Consider the following 16116-nt stretch of genomic DNA (forward strand, 5'->3'; position numbering starts at 1 on the left):
TCAGTTTTGTTTTTGCATATAAAATTCCTTTGTTCTTATGTTTATATTCTTATATTATTATACATAGGTTTTGAAATAGATCACACCAAATACGCATATCCCTTCCCTTCTGCCTTTCTTCTGTAAATTCCTCATTCTTCCTAATATGGTATTAGTCCTGTCTCTAATTGGACTCCCCTCGCCTCACTGTTAAAATGGTATAATAACTGGCCCACAACTTTTTATCCAGATACCCCACCCATCTTTGTAGATACCCTATTCATTAGTCAGTACGTAGATATATAGGACTGTTTGTGTCCTTGCAGACTTTATTCAAATTTTTTCACGTTTAATTTTTTTTTTTCACCTAGGTCAGCTGGTTATGTATTTCCTGATATTGGTCACAAGCCACAATATGTTGGAGCCAGTTTTCAGTATGACAGATGCTGCTAGAGTCTTTGACATGCAACAAAATGACACACACTATACTGGAATTTCCTATAAAACTATAAAAATGTACAAAAATTATTTAAATAAATCTAATTATACTCCCCCTACAGCTTTAGTGGCTCTAATTTGAATTTTAAACAAATGGTGATCTAAATTACTTTTGTGAAATATTTACTTTATCTTATGAAATGTTTAATGAGTGCTTAACAAGTCTGAATCTGCTTTTCTTGTAAATGATTTTATTTTGTTTTATTTATTTAACGTTTATTTAACCAGCAAATATCCCATTGAGAACCTCTTTTACAATGAAGTCCTGGCTAAGATGGGCAGCAGCAAATACAACACACAGTTACAGGATTACATGTTAAAATACATAACAGACACACTCAGCAAAATAAGATTTACAAGCAGATAAAGAAAAACAAGTGTAAGTTATGGAGTCAGCTGCAAGAAGTCTCAGTTTGGACTTAAAAGCACTCAAAGAAATTAACTCAGTTAGTCTCCAGTCTATTAATTAGTTTATATATATATATATATATATATACAGTACAGGGCAAAAGTTTGGACACACCTTCTCATTCTTCGCATTTTCTTTATTTTCATGACTATTTTCATTGTAGAGCCTCACTGAAGGCATCAAAACTATGAATGAACACATGTGGAATTATGTACTTACCAAAAAAGTGTGAAATCACTGACAACATCTCTTATATTCTAGTTTCTTCAAAGTAGCCACCCTTAGCTCTGATGACTGCTTTGCACACTCTTGGCATTCTCTTGATGAGCTTCCAGAGGTAGTCACCTGAAATGGTTTCCACTTCACAGGTGTGCCTCATCAGGGTTACTTCGTGGAATTTCTTGCCTTATTGATGGGGTTGGGACCATCAGTTGTGTTGTGCAGAAGTCAGGTTGATGCACAGCTGACAGCCCTATTGGACAACTGTTAGAATGCATATTATGGCGAGAACCAATCAGCTAAGTAAAGACAAACGAGTGGCCATCATTACTTTAAGAAATGACGGTCAGTCAGTCCGGAAAATTGCAAAAACTTTGAATGTGTCCCCAAGTGCAGTCGCAAAAACCATCAAGCGCTCCAACGAAACTGGCTCACATGAGGACCGCCCCAGGAAAGGAAGACCAAGAGTCACCTCTGATGCTGAAGATAAGTTCATCTGAGTCACCAGCCTCAGAAATCGCAAATTAACAGCAGCTCAGATTAAAGACCAGATGAATGCCACACAGAGCTCTAGCAGCAGACACATCTCTACAACAACTGTTAAGAGGAGACTGCGTGAATCAGGTCTTCATGGTCAAATAGCTGCTAGGAAACCACTGTTAAGGAGAGGCAACAAACACAAGAGATTTATTTGGGCCAAGAAACCCAAGGAATGGACATTAGACTAGTGGAAATCTGTGCTTTGGTCTGATGAGTCCAAATTTCAGATCTTTGGATCCAACCACCATGTCTTTGTGCGACGCAGAAAAGGTGAACGGATGGATGCTACATGCCTGGTTCCCACCGTGAAGCATGGAGGAGGAGGTGTGATGGTGTGGGGGTGCTTTGCTGGTGACGCTGTTGGGGATTTATTCAAGATTAAAGGCAACCTGAAGCAGCATGGCTACCACAGCATCCTGCAGCGACATGCCATTCCATCCGGTCTGCGTTTAGTTGGACCATCATTTATGTTTCAACAGGACAATGACCCCAAACACACCTCCAGGCTGTGTAAGGGATATCTGACCAAGAAGGAGAGTGATGGAGTGCTGCGCCAGATGACCTGGCCTCCACAGTCACCGGACCTGAACCCAATCGAGATGGTTTGGGGTGAGCTGGACCGCAGAGTGAAGGCAAAAGGGCCAACAAGTGCTAAGCATCTCTGGGAACTTCTTCAAGACTGCTGGGAAACCATTTCAGGTGACTGCCTCTGGAAGCTCATCAAGAGAATGCCAAGAGTGTGCAAAACAGTCATCAGAGCTAAGGGTGGCTACTTTGAAGAGACTAGAATATAAGAGATGTTTTCAGTTATTTCACACTTTTTTGTTAAGTACATAATTCCACATGTGTTCATTCATAGTTTTGATGCCTTCAGTGAGGATCTACAATGTAAATAGTCATGAAAATAAAGAAAATGCGAAGAATGAGAAGATGTGTCCAGACTTTTGGCCTGTACTGTATGTATATATATATATATATATATATATATATAGCTCTGGAAAAAATTAAGAGACCACTGCATTTTCCTCTGAAATCAGTATGTCTGCATGTATGACAGCCATTCCATTCCTGTGTCTGTTGAATTCCAACACAAGCAAACCTTATTCTACTTAATAAACACCTGATCCATGTCTTATTTAAGAAGAAGTACAAAAACCACTACTGTGGCCATCACTGTCTTCTTACAATAGGCAAACACAGTGCTATTAGTACCGCAAAAGTAATTGGAATCCAAAAATAACTTGAAAACTACTCAACTTCTGCTCTGACAATGTTCCCAAACTCTGAGGACTGTTTTTTCTATCAGGACAATGCTCCTTGCCTCAGCTAGGTCAATAAAGGTGTGGATGACAGACCACCAGATGAAGACCCTGTCATGGCCAGCCCAATCTCCTGACCTAAACCTACTTTGAAAACTTCTGGAGGAAGATGGATGGTAACAAGCCATTGAACATTGCTGAGCTTCTTGAATTTCTATGCCAGGAGCTGCATAAAGTCATCCAACAACAATGGTGGAGAGCCAAGACACTTGAAAGCTGCCATTGAAAATCAGGGTTATTCCACCAAAAATTGATGTCTGTACTTTTCCCAAGTTACATTAGTATTGTGTTGTTTAGAAATCAGTATAAGAAATCAGTATAAACTGGTTTTCTTTGCATTATTTGAGGTCTGAAAACACCTGCATTTTTTTTTGTTATTTTGACCATGTGTCGTGTTCTGCAAATACATGCGCTAAACAATATTTTTATTTGAAATTTAGAAGAAATGTTGCTGTTAGTTTAGACAATACAACAAAAATGTTCATTTTACTCAAACACATACCTATAAATGGTAAAATCAGAGGAAGTGATAATTTTACAGTGGTCTCCTATATGAATGAATAAATAAATAAATAAATAAATAAATAAATACAGGGTGGGGAAGCAAAATTTACAATGACCATTTAGTTGTTTTTTCTCAGCAGGCACTACATCAATTGTTTTGAAACCAAACGTATATTAATGTCATAATCATACCTAACACTATTATCCATACCTTTTCAGAAACTTTTGCCCATATGAGTAATCAGGAAAGCAAAAGTCAAAGAGTGTGTGATTTGCTGAATGCACTCGTCACAGCAAAGGAGATTTCAAAAATAGTTGGAGTGTCCATAAAGACTGTTTATAATGGAAAGAAGAGAATGACTATGAGCAAAACTATTACGAGAAAGTCTGGAAGATACTATTAAAGAAGAATGGGAGAAGTTGTCATCCGAATATTTGAGGAACACTTGCGCAAGTTTCAGGAAGCGTGTGAAGGCAGTTATTGAGAAAGAAGGGGGACACATAGAATAAAACATTTTCTATTATGTAAATTTTCTTGTGGCAAATAAATTCTTATGACTTTCAATAAACTAATTGGTCATACACTGTCTTTAAATCCCTGCCTCAAAATATTGTAAATTTTGCTTCCCCATCCTGTATATATATGTGTATATATATATATATATATATATATATATATATATATATATATATATATATATATATATATATGTCTTTTTACTGTGATGGTGCTGTACATGCATGTGTAGAGGCCTTCTTCTACCGGCAGGTGTCTCTACATCCACTACTTTCTCCTCCCTCATTTTTCACACACATCTACATACATGCCATTGATAAAATGATGTTTACACTGCGCAGTTACCCACAACTCAGCGGTGTGTTGATATCAAAACTTTTTTTTTTTTCGTACTCTGCCCTAAAGCTGCTGCTTCAGTAACCCAGATATATGTGTGTCCCACTGAACCCAATGCCAATAGAAATGCAAAGGTCGTATTGTTTTGCCTTCAACATTTCATCTTCTTCCAGGAACCCATTTTCATTCAAGTGACAACAAATTACATCATCTTTCTCTTTAGCCCACATTTGGTTAAAGAATGTCACTAGAAATAATAAATAGTTCTATTGTGCTTAACGATTCGTTATTGTGTGCTCATAGATTTTAGTAATTTATAGTCGTGAGGTAATTAAGCTCTGTAGGCATATTTATGGCCAGCAGAGTGAAGCGTAGTGTTTCAAGGACTATCTAATTAATCTTCTTTATTTTAACTATAACATAACAGGACTGCTGTAGTGTCCTTGAGCAAGAAACAAGGAAGAGCCCTACAGAAAACCCACAGATGTAATTAGGACGGAGTGCCAATACAGACCGCGCTGATGTGTGCAGATAAAGTACCGCACTGATGGAATTGCGTAGAAAAGGGGGTTTCAGAGAGAAGAAAGCAGACACGACGCTTCTAAACGCGCACCCGTGGCTCTCGTCTGTCCCTAATTTAACTCCGAGCGATATAATTGGCGACGGTGGATTTGTTTACCATATTTGGCAACATAGTGACACAGCGCGCTTGGGAATTGGACGAGACTGGCCGTCATTCACAAAACTCTGCCCTCCGGAGCTCTACAAACAAACCGCGTGCTCACGGGACTTGTAGTCCAAAACAAACCCTTTTCTGAGATTTGCCGAGTGAAGATTTGCCTGCCTAGTCATGATTTCAATACAGCTAATTAGCCGTATCTTAAAGCGTGATAAAGGTGACGAAGTGAACATATTTAATGTATATTAAGACGTTAAAATACCCTGGTTTATACAGTTAAAGACACCTCGTTCCGAGACCCTCCGCTTGCAGCATACAAATCCCACCGGCGATACTGTCACCTGATTGGTCGAACCCATCTGTCAATCAGCTCGCGCTCCTTCCACTACCGCTCCTACAGTAAATATTTGTGTTTGCTCAACCGGCTGTAATGGTGGACGACTGAGGCAGCGAAAAAAGGAATACAACTAGAGTGAAGAGGGGAAAAAAGAGGAAAAACGGTCGAAAGTCTGCTTCAGAGCCAGCCGCCGCGAGTAGGACACGGGCTACGTCGAAAATGGATGAACTTAAACATCAAGTCATGATTAACCAGTTCGTCCTGACGGCGGGTTGTGCGGCAGACCAGGCAAAGCAGCTTTTGCAAGCGGCACATTGGCAGTTTGAGGTAAAAGAGAAAGAAGAAAAGCGTAATGATAAGGCTTCAACGGCTCAGTCGGCGTGTTAATGTTAGCCTCGGTGCTATTGTTTATGTCTGTCTGACGGTTAGCTTTGACTGAAAGCTACCAGGCTGTCTCGGTACTTTCGAGGCTCTTGTGAATAGCTCAAAACAAAGCGTTAGTGTTAGTTATATTTACGTTTTAGCTGCCCCGTTGTCGGTTCAGTCTGTTACAGACAACTTGTATGTGTATTCTGACATATAAAGTAATTCAGCAAACCATACACTAAGGCAGGAGAGCTAAGAGTACAGCTAGCATATCCAATTAGACTGTACTCTAGATTAAATACTATAATCCGACACATGACAGCAGTGTACAGGCGAGGCCAGCGAGGGCTATTACGCAATGAAGATGACCGCCGTGTATCGACTGGCTTACAAAAGAGTAGTTTGACACACAATTTGTTTAGTCTGCGGTGAACTGAATATAGATCCAGCTCCTAGCCTACATTCATTTTTTCCTTCGCCGTTAACTTATCTCAATGTATGGGTTTGTCATCTTAAAAATAAGCATGTTCTGTGCCATGAGTTACATATAATGATCCTTATTGTCAATAAAAAAAATGTCATTTATCTTTTGTGTTTTTATTATAGACTGCCCTCAGTGCCTTTTTTCAAGAAACAAATATTCCATATGGCCATCATCATCAAATGGTGAGTGCGAATCGATGGGGTTGATAATAAAACCCTACACACAGTATATGTTTTTGTGTCTGTGAAATCCCATTAAATTCCTCTTTAAGGTGGTATTTCTTTAAGGGGTATGTGTAGTTTTGGGTGGATTGGAGGGTGATAAACGTGCCGTACAAGCCAGGAGGTATGATGTTGTACTAACAATAACAAAGCACATGTCGGCCATGTTGTGAGCTTCCAGAAATAAACACAGAGGCAGGCATGTAGCAGCAGCCTCACTGAGAAGAAACACACACTTGAGTCGAAGTGCGTATGGATTACAGAAAACAGAGATCAGTGTAGGAAGATGAAATAACTCATTTTCACTATTTTTGCTGAAATGGATAAAAGAAGGAAGCCCCTCTTGGTTTCTGCCAAAAAAAAGGGAGAAAGGAAAATATAAATGGACCCTCCAGCAGTTGCATTTTCCATGGGTTATTTGCCTATTTCCCCCCTTATGATTGTGTTGTTGCTGTCCACGACACGACACACATCGGTGACTTTTAGGAGCAGACAAATTGGAGTAGGGTAAAGTGGAAGGCAGTAGGACTGTGGGAGACTCAACATGCATGCACTTACACAGGCAAGCAGGGGTTGAACATTATGAAACACTAGCAGTATTTGTGCTTTTAGCAGCAGCAGCAGCACACAAGGCTTTGTTTGCAGCTGCATGCATGGCAAGCAACAGCTGCCCTGTGGAAGAGCCTGACATGGATGTCAGGGAGATTTGGATGAAAATGTCAGTCAGTTTTTTTTGGCTTTTCTTCAAAGCTCATGTTGTATGTGTTTGACTTCCTGCATAGTCCGTCTTAAACATAAAATTTTATTACTGCATTTGTACAGGGGATTGGGAATAAAAAGGTGATTTTATTTTGTTTTATTGCACTTTGTGTATACATTTTTATGCATGTATTACATTATCACCATTCAGCTGAACAGAGCGCAGTCTCATTAGAATAAGGATCACCAGACCATCTTTATCATGTGATCAGTAAATAAGAGTGTGCCACTTTTCTATTTAGATCATGAAATGTCTCACTTTAATTTAGAGAGTAAACAATTAGCCAAAAGCTGTCCAATTCAGTGTGCCAAGTAGAGCTGAGGTTGATTGCTGCAGACACTAGATAATGAAAGTCCAAATGCACACAGATTGTGTGTGTGAGTGGTGATACTGTTGTAGGAATATTCTTGCATAATCACAAGTCCTTGTTCTTCTTTTGCGTGTGCCAGCTTACGTCTGCATCTCTGTTTGTGTTGGCATACGTTACATTGATGCATTTGTATTTTGTGCATGCACTCACTGTTGTCAGTATATATGCATGCAAGTCATAACAGTACTACAGTAGGGCAGCGTGTCCAGCCTCTCTGCGGCTTATCTGCCAGCAGTGTTCATTGGTATACAAATCTAATCCACTTTGTGCACGCGTTCACTGTGTCCCTCCTCAGTTTAGAGTAAGCATGAACAACATTCTGTTACATTTCTGCTGTCGTTTCATTATTTTGTATTACAACACAAACTGAGCCTGTCCTTAAGATTGTTGTTTTGGCTAGAAGCCTCAACCCAACCCTAATAGCCCTAGCAGATAGCCTGTAGACATGCAGCTCTTGGCAGCTTGGCAGGTTAGGACATCATGTACATGTAGGTCAGTTAGTTTATGGGTAATGTGCAGTGATCTGGTTTTTGCTATTGTTGCTGTAGAGGCCCGCAGTATGAATGAGGCTGAATGTTGTGTAGCAAATTATGTTTAACATCCCCATGTGGTATGGAGAGAAATTATGTTTGATACAAAGAAGTACTGTTAAAAAAAGAAAAGGAATGCCTTCTCTCAGTAACCTTAGTTTGTGTTCAAGGCTGTACTGCATCCTCAGTTAGTAGGATGGCATTTAAAATAGAAGCCTACACGAGTCTGATTTTGTTTCTTTGTCAGCAGTTTATATCCTCTATAAAATGTCGCATAGTGAGGTTAGTTGGCCAGATAACCAATTCAGACTTGTATTATTCGATGAATGATGGGGGATTAAGCTAAATCTCCTGTCATTATTATTTCCATTTACCAGAAGGGGAGTGCGTGTACTTTGGCACATGATGTCAAAGAGCTGCAATCTCTTTGCACACTAAAGATTGTTTGTTGTTGTATGCATTTATGTACAGTGTCTGTCTATCAGAGAGAACCGTATAGCAGCCGTATGTGGGCGCTGTCTTGAGCAGCTTGTTTATTTATCTTGGTGGTTTCAGCTGAAGCCATCAAAGCTCATAATGTTTTGTTTTATGATAGATACCAAGGCTTTAAGCACAGCATCCAACGTGCTCTGTGTTTTGTGCTCCCCCTCCCCATCTGCCCACAGTTTGCTTCTCTTCACACACCCTGCCCGTACAAACACAGCAACCACAACACATTCCGACAGGATGCAGCACTCGCACATCCCAAAATGGACCCTTTCACAGCAGAGAGTGGGGGCTGGGAATGAAGAATACACAAACTTGTCTCTTTATGTACTTTATTTATACTCCTTGTCGCTCTTGGTTCCCTCAGTTTGTAACTGTGTATTTGATCTGTGCAGACATAAAACATCATGTCCCAGAAATAAATTTACCATTCAAGTCTCATCTTAAACTCTTGCAATCAAAATGTGTCCTTATCAGTTTGGTTTAGCTTCAGTTTTAAAGCAGCCACCACCTCCAGAACAACATGCTCACTCACACATGGAATACAAGATGTCGGACTTGTATAACTGTTTGAAACTAATCTCTCTCATCAAATATTAAAAACACATTCTTGATTGTTCATTCATACATAGTCTAGATGGGGTTTTTCTAAAATCGATTTGATTCGCCTGTACAAATTCTAAGTTGTTTCAATCTGTGAATATTGATACAGTTTTCACGCTGCTCAAAGTGATCCACCACTTATATGTTGTAAACACTGTTCTGAATGAAATGAACACAAACAGTTTTGTTTTCTGAAAACAAAAGAACATTCTAGATAGATATCTTTGAATGATTTGGTCTGGAAAGTTCAACAACTTCCTGTTCTCTATTTGTGCACTCAGTGTGTAGTTGATGGTAAAATACTGACTATTCACAATCTAAGCATTTCCGTGATTAATGTTTCTCTGTGCGGAGCGTGAACAGCCGCAATAAAATGAATGAATCCTCATGTGACCACATACAAGGAAGTAGCCTGAGTGGATGACTTCCACCGCTGTCTGGGAACATGTGACCCCCTCCCTATCATGTGACTAAGCTCAGAAACTAACAAACTAAACCACAAAGCTGCTTTACATGTGTGTAACTTCTGCCTGGGTTACAGCCATTAAACACTAGTAAAGTCCTTTTGTGGGAGCTCTGCAGTAAAGTCAGGACTGTGGCATTGTATTTAGTAGGCCAGGGTAACAAAAATAATCCTTTCAAATATTTCACATTCTCTTGCCTCTTCCTTTAGAGTCACATAAGTCATTCTTTACTTTGTGAAACTTTCACTTTTTCCTCCTACTGCTGAGTGCGGCCCAGCCTGGCCTACATACTGCAGCCCACAGAGCCACAAAACAGCTCCACACTTTGAATGATCACCTTTTTTTCTACTGCTGCAATTGTCTTTCATCATTGGCATCAGGCAGTAGATGAATGAAACCTAAATTTTACAAAGGGTAGCACTCAGCTCTGTCAGTGACGTTGCGAAAAGGTATTGGTCTCTGCAGGGTAGTGATAAAAGTAGGCGTGAGGTTGTTTTAAAGGCTGTTTCCTGGCAATATGAACACCCAGAAGGAGAGAGGAGGAGGGCTTGGTATGAGTGGGTGTTTCTGGTAACTACAAACATTGGTTTTAGTGTCCGGGTGGGGCTTAAAAAGGATTTTCAGCAATCCGGACTTTTCTCATGAATGTAAGATCACAGCTCTGTCAGAAGCGCAGTAAGCCCATGTAGAAGAACACAGAGGTATAATTATTCTCATAAATCATCTTCATCTATTTTGGTTTCTCTGTGCCTCAGCCTTTCCTTTTATTATTATACTGCAAGAGATGGAGAAATGGATGTAAGATGGTAGGAGTCAGGTAAAAGCAAAAGCATTGATGTTCTGACTCTTAGCTGGCAGTATGGAATCAATGAAAACAAGTGAGGAAGGATAGTTGGCCCGCACAGCAGCTGAGCCAGGCTAATAGCAGAGCAATAGCAAGAATTTGGGTAGAAGATACAATAATACAGAGTGCCTTTGTGTGTCTGCCACAATAGACACAAGGTGTTCTGTATCCCCCTGCAGAAATGATTTAACATGAGTTCATTAAGAGCACAATGAGGTGAAACCTACTTTAGGTTCCTCCATTGTTTGTCCATGAGAGTATCATTCCAAGAGTCTGTGTGTCAGCTCTAATCCCATTGGTGTGCATCCTTCTAAGATTTTTAGTTAATCATGTCTAGATCTGTTAATGTTGTTAAAAGGTGTGTGTCTGTGTATGTTTGTATTGCTGTGTGTCGTACAGTCATGCCAAGCAGTTATCCACATCTGAAGAGGCTTGGCCTGTGCTGTGCATGTTCCAGCGTGTTGCCCTCCATGTTTCCAGGAGTAAGCCTTCCCAGAACCATAGCCACAGTCTCAAAGGCGTGTGTGCAGACATTTATACACAGACACACACAGGAACTTTGGCTCAAGGGACTTAGGGAATGGGAATCCATGTGGGATGGCTGCAAGGACCAGATGTGTTTATGAGCGGTGGACTTAAGATTGGGTTTCACACTGATTCTCAGAGTCACTGAGTGCACTCAGGCACACACAAGGGTTCGGCCTATGGCTGAAAAAACACAAGCAGCACATGGGAACCTTGTTGCACACAGTGTTGTCACATTGTCTCTCCCTGGCCTGTTTTTCTTCGATCAGGCAGCCATGGTCAGGTCTGCTGACTTCTCTGTAATCACCCTCCGGTACCTTGTCCTACTATTCTGGTGCTGTCACCTATACAGTCCTTGTCCGTCCTCTTATGCTTTGCTGGTTCACATACATGAACTTTGACTTCAACATTCTTGGTTTATTTCTTTCCTGTCTTAAGCCTGTTTTTTTTTTTTTTTTTTAATTTTTATTCTTATGTCTATATTCATCGTAGGGGTCAACTAAGTTATTTTAAAGGTTTTAAAGGTTGCAGGAAAAAGATAGTGAGTTGATATGGAATGATTAGGGTTTTTTTGCTTTAATTTTCTTTCAAAGTCAGAAATTCCTATTGAGATTGCTGATGTTAGCCATCGGCCACAAAGTTCTGCCGATACCAGTATGTTCTATCTGTGCTAATTAATTGTCAAAATTGATTAATCGGTCTAACTCTAGTTTATGGTTTAACTCCCAAGCTTTAATTTACTTTCAAACTCAGAGCAATTTTCCTTGGTGTGGAGCAAAATATAAGTCTGTTCTAAACAGTTATGTTCTGAATATGTCTGTGTTTGCATATGCTCTGATATCTGTGCAGAAACCTCAGCCAAGCTTCAGCTGCTGCCTCAGATAAATAAATTATGGCAGCATGTAAAAACTCAAATCTGATAGATTCAGAAAAAAACTGACACTGATTAGAAATCTGAATAAAAATGTTGCAAGATTAGTGCAAGAAAAACTCCATTTGATAGATATAGGCTACATAGCCTTAGGAAAGATGACTTTTGGCAAGCTGATCCTGAGTGTTTGCATCACAGTCATGTTTTGTTCTAGCACATGAAGACCTTTGGCCTAGTAGTTTCTGTTGCCAGCCCGTTACCAGTCGACAGGCCAAACTCCCCTTTTCTAGACAGGAACGAGCCAGTGAACACCTATTGTTAGCCTGTTGGTTTTGTGAGCAGCGTGTTCACCCGGTCAAAAAGCACATTATACAGTATGCTCCTTTCAGTCCCAGTTCTCCTTCGTTCTGTCTCTGCTGCTTTCTTTTTATGATCTTTGAATGCTTCGGTCTTTTTGTCCATCATCTCTTACTGTACAGTGTCAAAACAAACTAAAACTGAGCACAGCCTGGCTAATGATCAACTAAGTTTTGGAGCACACATATATGTCAGTGTGTATACAGCGTTCACTTATAGAGACCTATGGCGTGTGGAAGTCGGGAGAGCTCAAAAGGGTCGTGGGGTCATGGGTGAGGAGGGCAGGGGAGGAGACAACGACTTGAGTTGATTCACACGTTCAGCCACACCTGTCACCCTTATGTTGGTAGGATCATATAAACAGACAGATTAGCTTGTATGTTTGTTTTTTACTCCCCTAGTGTATTTAGCAAAGTGTAATCTCCACAAAGTCACACATTTGTCCTGCTGTTTATGTGTTATGAACTTTAACTGTATCTGAAATGACTGAGGCTATACACTTCCTCTGCCTGCTGTTTGGATCAGTCAATTTTGTGTTTCTCTCAAATATATGTCTCATTTCCAAAGCGATCAGTAACAGCAAAGTTAGCAAAGATTCAGGGTGTTTGGTTCTATTTCTGGTTGGAAGGAGAACCTTTTTTAAATATGATGAAAGACTTGGATATGGACAGCTTTGTGTTTTTTTGTTTAAGTATTGTAATGGAATATTGTAATCCATATTGAGCTACTACTGACTGTTTGCATGGTTCAACAAGTCTGCAGTCAGTGGAAAAAGACATTATTTGCTGCATGCATGGCTGCATGTAACAGTAATACTTGTACTAATTTGTAAATGGCTGGGCAGAGATATTGTCTTCTTCACAAGAAGGGCAGAACACAGAATATTTAGCGCATGTAAATGTAGTCGATGTAGATGGTTATGCAATAAACACTACAAAGCTTACCTGGCACTCACGTCTGTCTGTCTTCATGTAGCATTAGACAAATTGAGATGCTTCCTTTGACTTTCCAAAGCAAATAGATATACTGTGGAATTATTAAATACTCATTATCTCTTGTTAGTAGGTCATGGTTGCATGTGATCCCACTGCAGAGCTCCAAAACAAAAAGGCGATGCTAGGCTACATACACACCATAAGAACCCTTCCTATTTAAACATTTATCAGGCAGGCAGCATCATGTGCAGTTAATGCAGCAATGGTTTATTCATCCTGCCCTGTCTCCATTTTTCTATTTACCATTCTGCGTCTCTCTCTGTGTGTTGATTTAATTCTGTTTTATAGCTCTCCTCATTCTGAGGCTGTCTCTTTATTTCACTTCTTTCTTTCTGTTTCCTTCTTTCACCTATTTTTTGTTATCTATTGTTTACTTTTACTTTTTCTTTGTATTGACTAAGCCTCACATATCAATGACGCTGAAGTTATATCAATGGTGTCTCTTGTACTAGCTATTAATGTGAAAGTTTTACTTTGTTGTTAGGCTGTCAGATTGCAAATAAACCAGGATTGTTTGTTGAAGTTAGAGATTTGGGAAACACACTCTCAAAACATATCAAAACATCCAATTCTATTTCCTGGAACCCTAACTAAACATGAAGGACTTGTCTTTAATCTCTGGCAGTAATTTAATACATTGAGGAAGCATTTCTTATCATCTTGTGATCATGTTTAACTTCAGTTTCTCATGTTAATCTTGGCTTCTCGGTCATATGAGAACAGAATAAGTAAGGCATCAGCATCCATCCTCATTTGTCTCTAAATCGTCAATCGTGGCAGCTGCTTCATGATTATTGTTTTACCAGACTTGATTGACATTTGTCTTGAATGCCAGAATAAAACCAACCAAAAGGAATGAATGTTGGACAATACAGAAAAATCATCCAAACATACTTGATGCTAACGTGTTCAAAGCCAGTTCAGACTTGATACTGCAGGAATAGAAGCCTCTTTTCATGTAACTACAACTTCTTTCTGCCCCACCATTTGTTAGCTGTAATTTATTTTGGGAGGGTACAGCGCCTGTTACCTTTCATCAGTATACAGCTTTACACCTGAGCCGCTCACTAATACCCTTTAGTGTGTACTGTTTAGGAACTTCAGTGGAAAAGTTGGATTAAGGTTAAGTGTCTTTTGACTTTGACCAGTGTTACAAGGTCACTTCCATTTACATTACAGGGTGGGGAAGTAAAATTTACAATGAACATTTAGTTGTTTTTTTCTCAGCAGGCACTACGTCAATTGTTTTGAAACCAAACATATATTGATGTCATAATCATACCTAACACTATTATACATACCTTTCAGAAACTTTTGCCCATATGAGTAATCAGGAAAGCAAACGTCAAAGAGTGTGTGATTTGCTGAATGCACTCGTCACACCAAAGGAGATTTCAAAAATAGTTGGAGTGTCCATAAAGACTGTTTATAATGTAAAGAAGAGAATGACTATGAGCAAAACTATTACGAGAAAGTCTGGAAGATACTATTAAAGAAGAATGGGAGAAGTTGTCACCCGAATATTTGAGGAACACTTGTGCAAGTTTCAGGAAGCGTGTGAAGGCAGTTATTGAGAAAGAAGGACACATAGAATAAAAACATTTTCTATTATGCACATTTTCTTGTGGCAAATAAATTCTCATGACTTTCAATAAACTAATTGGTCATACAGTCTTTCAATCCCTGCCTCAAAATATTGTAAATTTTGCTTCCCCACCCTGTATAGAATGCCTACAAACACTAAGCTGACACATTCATCAATATGATAAGTAATAGTAAAAGTATAAATTGATTTTCTGATCTTTTCACTGTCACTCTGACTGCAAAATCATACCTGATTAGGTTGGTCACAAATAATGCAGAACTGTCATATCAGGTAGCTGTAGTTATTGTTTTTACACACACACACACACACACACACAGATATATATATATAAAGATATAGATATATAGATATATAGATATATGAATCATGGAATCGATTTAGAAACCAAAATGTATTCTAAACTTTTGATTCATCAAAGTAGCCACCTTTGGCAGATACAACAGTTGAACACACTCGTGGCATTCTTTCTACAATGGAAATCAAATATTCTACAGAAAGTTCTTCCCAACTCTGTTGCAGAAGTTCCCATAAATGTGTAGCACTTGTAGGTTGCTTTGCTTTCACTCTTCTGTTCAGTTCATCCTAAACCAGCTCGATGGGGTTTAAGTCTGGAGACTGTGCTGGCCACTCAGTGTTTTCAAGCGTACCATCTTGTTCTTTTTTCTTAAGGTAGTTCTGGCATAGCTTGGACTTATGTTTTGGTTCATTATCTTGCTGTAGGATGAACCCCTGACCAACTAGGCACATCCCAGAGGGTACTGCATGGCGCTACAGAATGCTGTGGTAGCCGTTTTGGTTCAGAATGCCTTTCACTCTGTACAAGTCACCAGCCGTGGATCCAGCAAAACAGCCCCAGACCATCACACTTCCTCCTCCATGTTTGACAGTTGATGTCACACACTGAGGAACCATCCTTTCACCTACTCGACGGCGTACGTAAGTCCTGCGGGATGAACCGAAGATTTCAAATTTGGATTCATCAGTCCGTAATGCCTTCTTCCAGTCTTCAGTAGTCCACTGGCAGTGTTTCATGGCCCAGGCAAGCCTCTTTTTCTTATTCTGAAGTCTCAGCAATGTCTTTCTTGCTGCAACATGACCCATCAAACCTGCAACTGGAAGTCTTCTCTTCACAGTTGAAACTGAGACTTGCTTACTACGACCACTATTGAGCTGTGCTTGAAGCTGTTGTCCTGTGAGTCGCCTATCACACAAGCTGTTGGCTCTCAGAAACTTGTCTTCTGATTCTGTTGTGGCTTTGGGTCTGCCAAACCTCTTCCTGTCAGCATTTCCTCCAGTT

The 16116-nt window shown here is 39.7% G+C and overlaps 1 protein-coding gene across 1 annotated transcript in view; it reads left to right on the forward strand.

Moving 5' to 3' along the window:
* Positions 1-5365: 5365 nt before the first annotated feature.
* The window catches only part of ubald1a (UBA-like domain containing 1a), a 28241-nt gene continuing 17490 nt past the window's right edge, over positions 5366-16116 (forward strand). The window contains exons 1-2 of the mRNA XM_030163504.1: positions 5366-5664; positions 6310-6369. Coding sequence (XP_030019364.1) covers positions 5557-5664; positions 6310-6369 — 168 coding nt within the window. The 5' untranslated portion in view covers positions 5366-5556. The remainder of the gene's footprint in view (positions 5665-6309; positions 6370-16116) is intronic.

This window comes from Sphaeramia orbicularis, chromosome 19 (assembly GCF_902148855.1).
Source record: "Sphaeramia orbicularis chromosome 19, fSphaOr1.1, whole genome shotgun sequence".
Taxonomy (NCBI): domain Eukaryota; kingdom Metazoa; phylum Chordata; class Actinopteri; order Kurtiformes; family Apogonidae; genus Sphaeramia; species Sphaeramia orbicularis.